The sequence below is a fragment of the Octodon degus genome, unplaced genomic scaffold (assembly GCF_000260255.1).
Source record: "Octodon degus isolate 3935 unplaced genomic scaffold, OctDeg1.0 scaffold00140, whole genome shotgun sequence".
Lineage (NCBI taxonomy): Eukaryota > Metazoa > Chordata > Mammalia > Rodentia > Octodontidae > Octodon > Octodon degus.
In genome coordinates this window covers 1,061,262-1,063,009 of record NW_004524716.1, presented here as the reverse complement: position 1 = coordinate 1,063,009, position 1,748 = coordinate 1,061,262, and the positions used below count along the sequence as shown (strand labels likewise).

The 1,748-nt window shown below is 47.3% G+C and overlaps 1 protein-coding gene across 1 annotated transcript in view; it reads left to right on the top strand.

The window, feature by feature from the left end:
• Window positions 1-244: 244 nt before the first annotated feature.
• Window positions 245-1,748, top strand: part of Ptgfrn (prostaglandin F2 receptor inhibitor) — a 123,750-nt gene continuing 122,246 nt past the window's right edge. The window contains exon 1 of the mRNA XM_004641718.2: window positions 245-315. Coding sequence (XP_004641775.1) covers window positions 245-315 — 71 coding nt within the window. The remainder of the gene's footprint in view (window positions 316-1,748) is intronic.

Below are 1,748 nucleotides of genomic sequence, written 5' to 3'. Positions count from 1 at the left end.
CTCCGCTCTAGAGTTTTCCTACCCTCTGCCAAAGTTTAAAGTTTTGAATTAGTACTGACTGCACCCGAGGCCCATCTGAGCCCAGCCCGTCTCGCCTAATGGGAAAAGCTCAGGTTTGGGCATCTGCTGAGATTAGATGGGATTCAGTTTGAACCCTGCCCAAAATAACACATCTCTTCATATTTTCCAAGCTCAGTCCTGGGCACTAAGTTTCAGTCTTAAGGAGCAAAGGGGTTGGGGCACGATGGACCAGGTAGGCAAGGATGGTGTCTATGAGGCAAAACGGAAGGAGGTGTCAGCACAGCCCATGATCAGGTGAGCCTAAGAGTGAGCGCCTCCTTAATTTTTGTCCCAGGACCTTCACTTGCTTCCCTCAGTCCCCAGAGTCACAGCAAGCCTCCGCCTTGATTGCCAGCATTATCAAGTCTCTGCCCCCAGAAGTCTGAATAATTAGATAAATCCGGGTTCCTGGCATCAGCAGGTGAAAAGAAATGGGCACATACTCTAAAAGGTAGCAGTGGAGCAAGTGAGTAAGCTGACCTTCTCCCCATGGTCAGCTGAAAACAGATGCCCACATGCCAATCCACGCCTACTGACAAAAGGATCAGACAACCCAAATACGACTTCCGAACGGGCTGGCAATTGTGTTCTTAAGCCTGCTGCGAGAATGAACATTCAACAGCTGTGCGTATTCACACTGCCAAATGTGTATTACACAACATTATCAGACATTCTCCTACACAGGGCAGGAGTATTGGCCCATCCGGTGATTCACAAGGTTTCGACGCAAGTCGTCGGAGAAAGGGAGCTATCAAGATTTGGGTGAAGAGAGAAATTATAGCACATGGTGAAAGAGGAAGATAAACCGGATATTTTTTCAGGCTGGATCAAGAAAAAGCTTTGACAGAATAAGACATGATTTTCCTTTATTTGAAGTGCTGCGGGTCTACAGATCTGCAATTTGTTTTGTGGATGGAACAATGCAGTGAGTACTGCAGTCCTCAACAGCTGGGAAAGGAGAGAGATGTGGAAAATGAGGAGGGATCCAGGTGAGTTCATGTTTGAATAATATATTCCCTCAGTAACCAAACCACAGAGAAAGCTAGGTCCTGCCTGGTAGTCTCCACCAGCTTAGATTTCCTCCTACGCCACTGTGAACCTAACTCGGGAGCAATGCCCTTCAAAGCCATCCTGTCATCTGAGCCAGTGACCTCCAATGGGGGACATGTGCACGTGAGCTTCTGGGGGAACAGGATAAAATTAGGATTAGCTTTAATAATTATCCATCCTTATCTACCTGAATTTCTGTTTGTAAATACATTCAGTGCAACTGTAAAGAATATTCATTCAGGGCCGGCCAAATAGCTCAGTGGATTAAAGTGCCTGCAAGCAAGCGCAGGGGCCGGGGATTCAATCCCCAGGCCTGTCGGCTCCGTCTAGGGGGCACACTGAGTCTGTGATTGAGACTGGGCGTGGTGGCGCATGCCTATAATCCCAGCTCTTGGGAGGCTGTAAACAGGCAGATCACTACGATTCCAATCTAGTAGTGAGATTCTGAACACCCTGTAGACCCTTCCCTAAAAAATAAAAAGAAGAATATTCATTCAGACAGGGAGAGATCAACAGTATCAGGAGGCCTCAGGTCTAAGGAAGAAGATAAAACCCCTCAATCTGATGTTCAAAGCCCTCAACAGTTTACCTAGTCAGCCTCCCTCCTCTTTGGCCTTTCACTTCTTGGACTACCTACT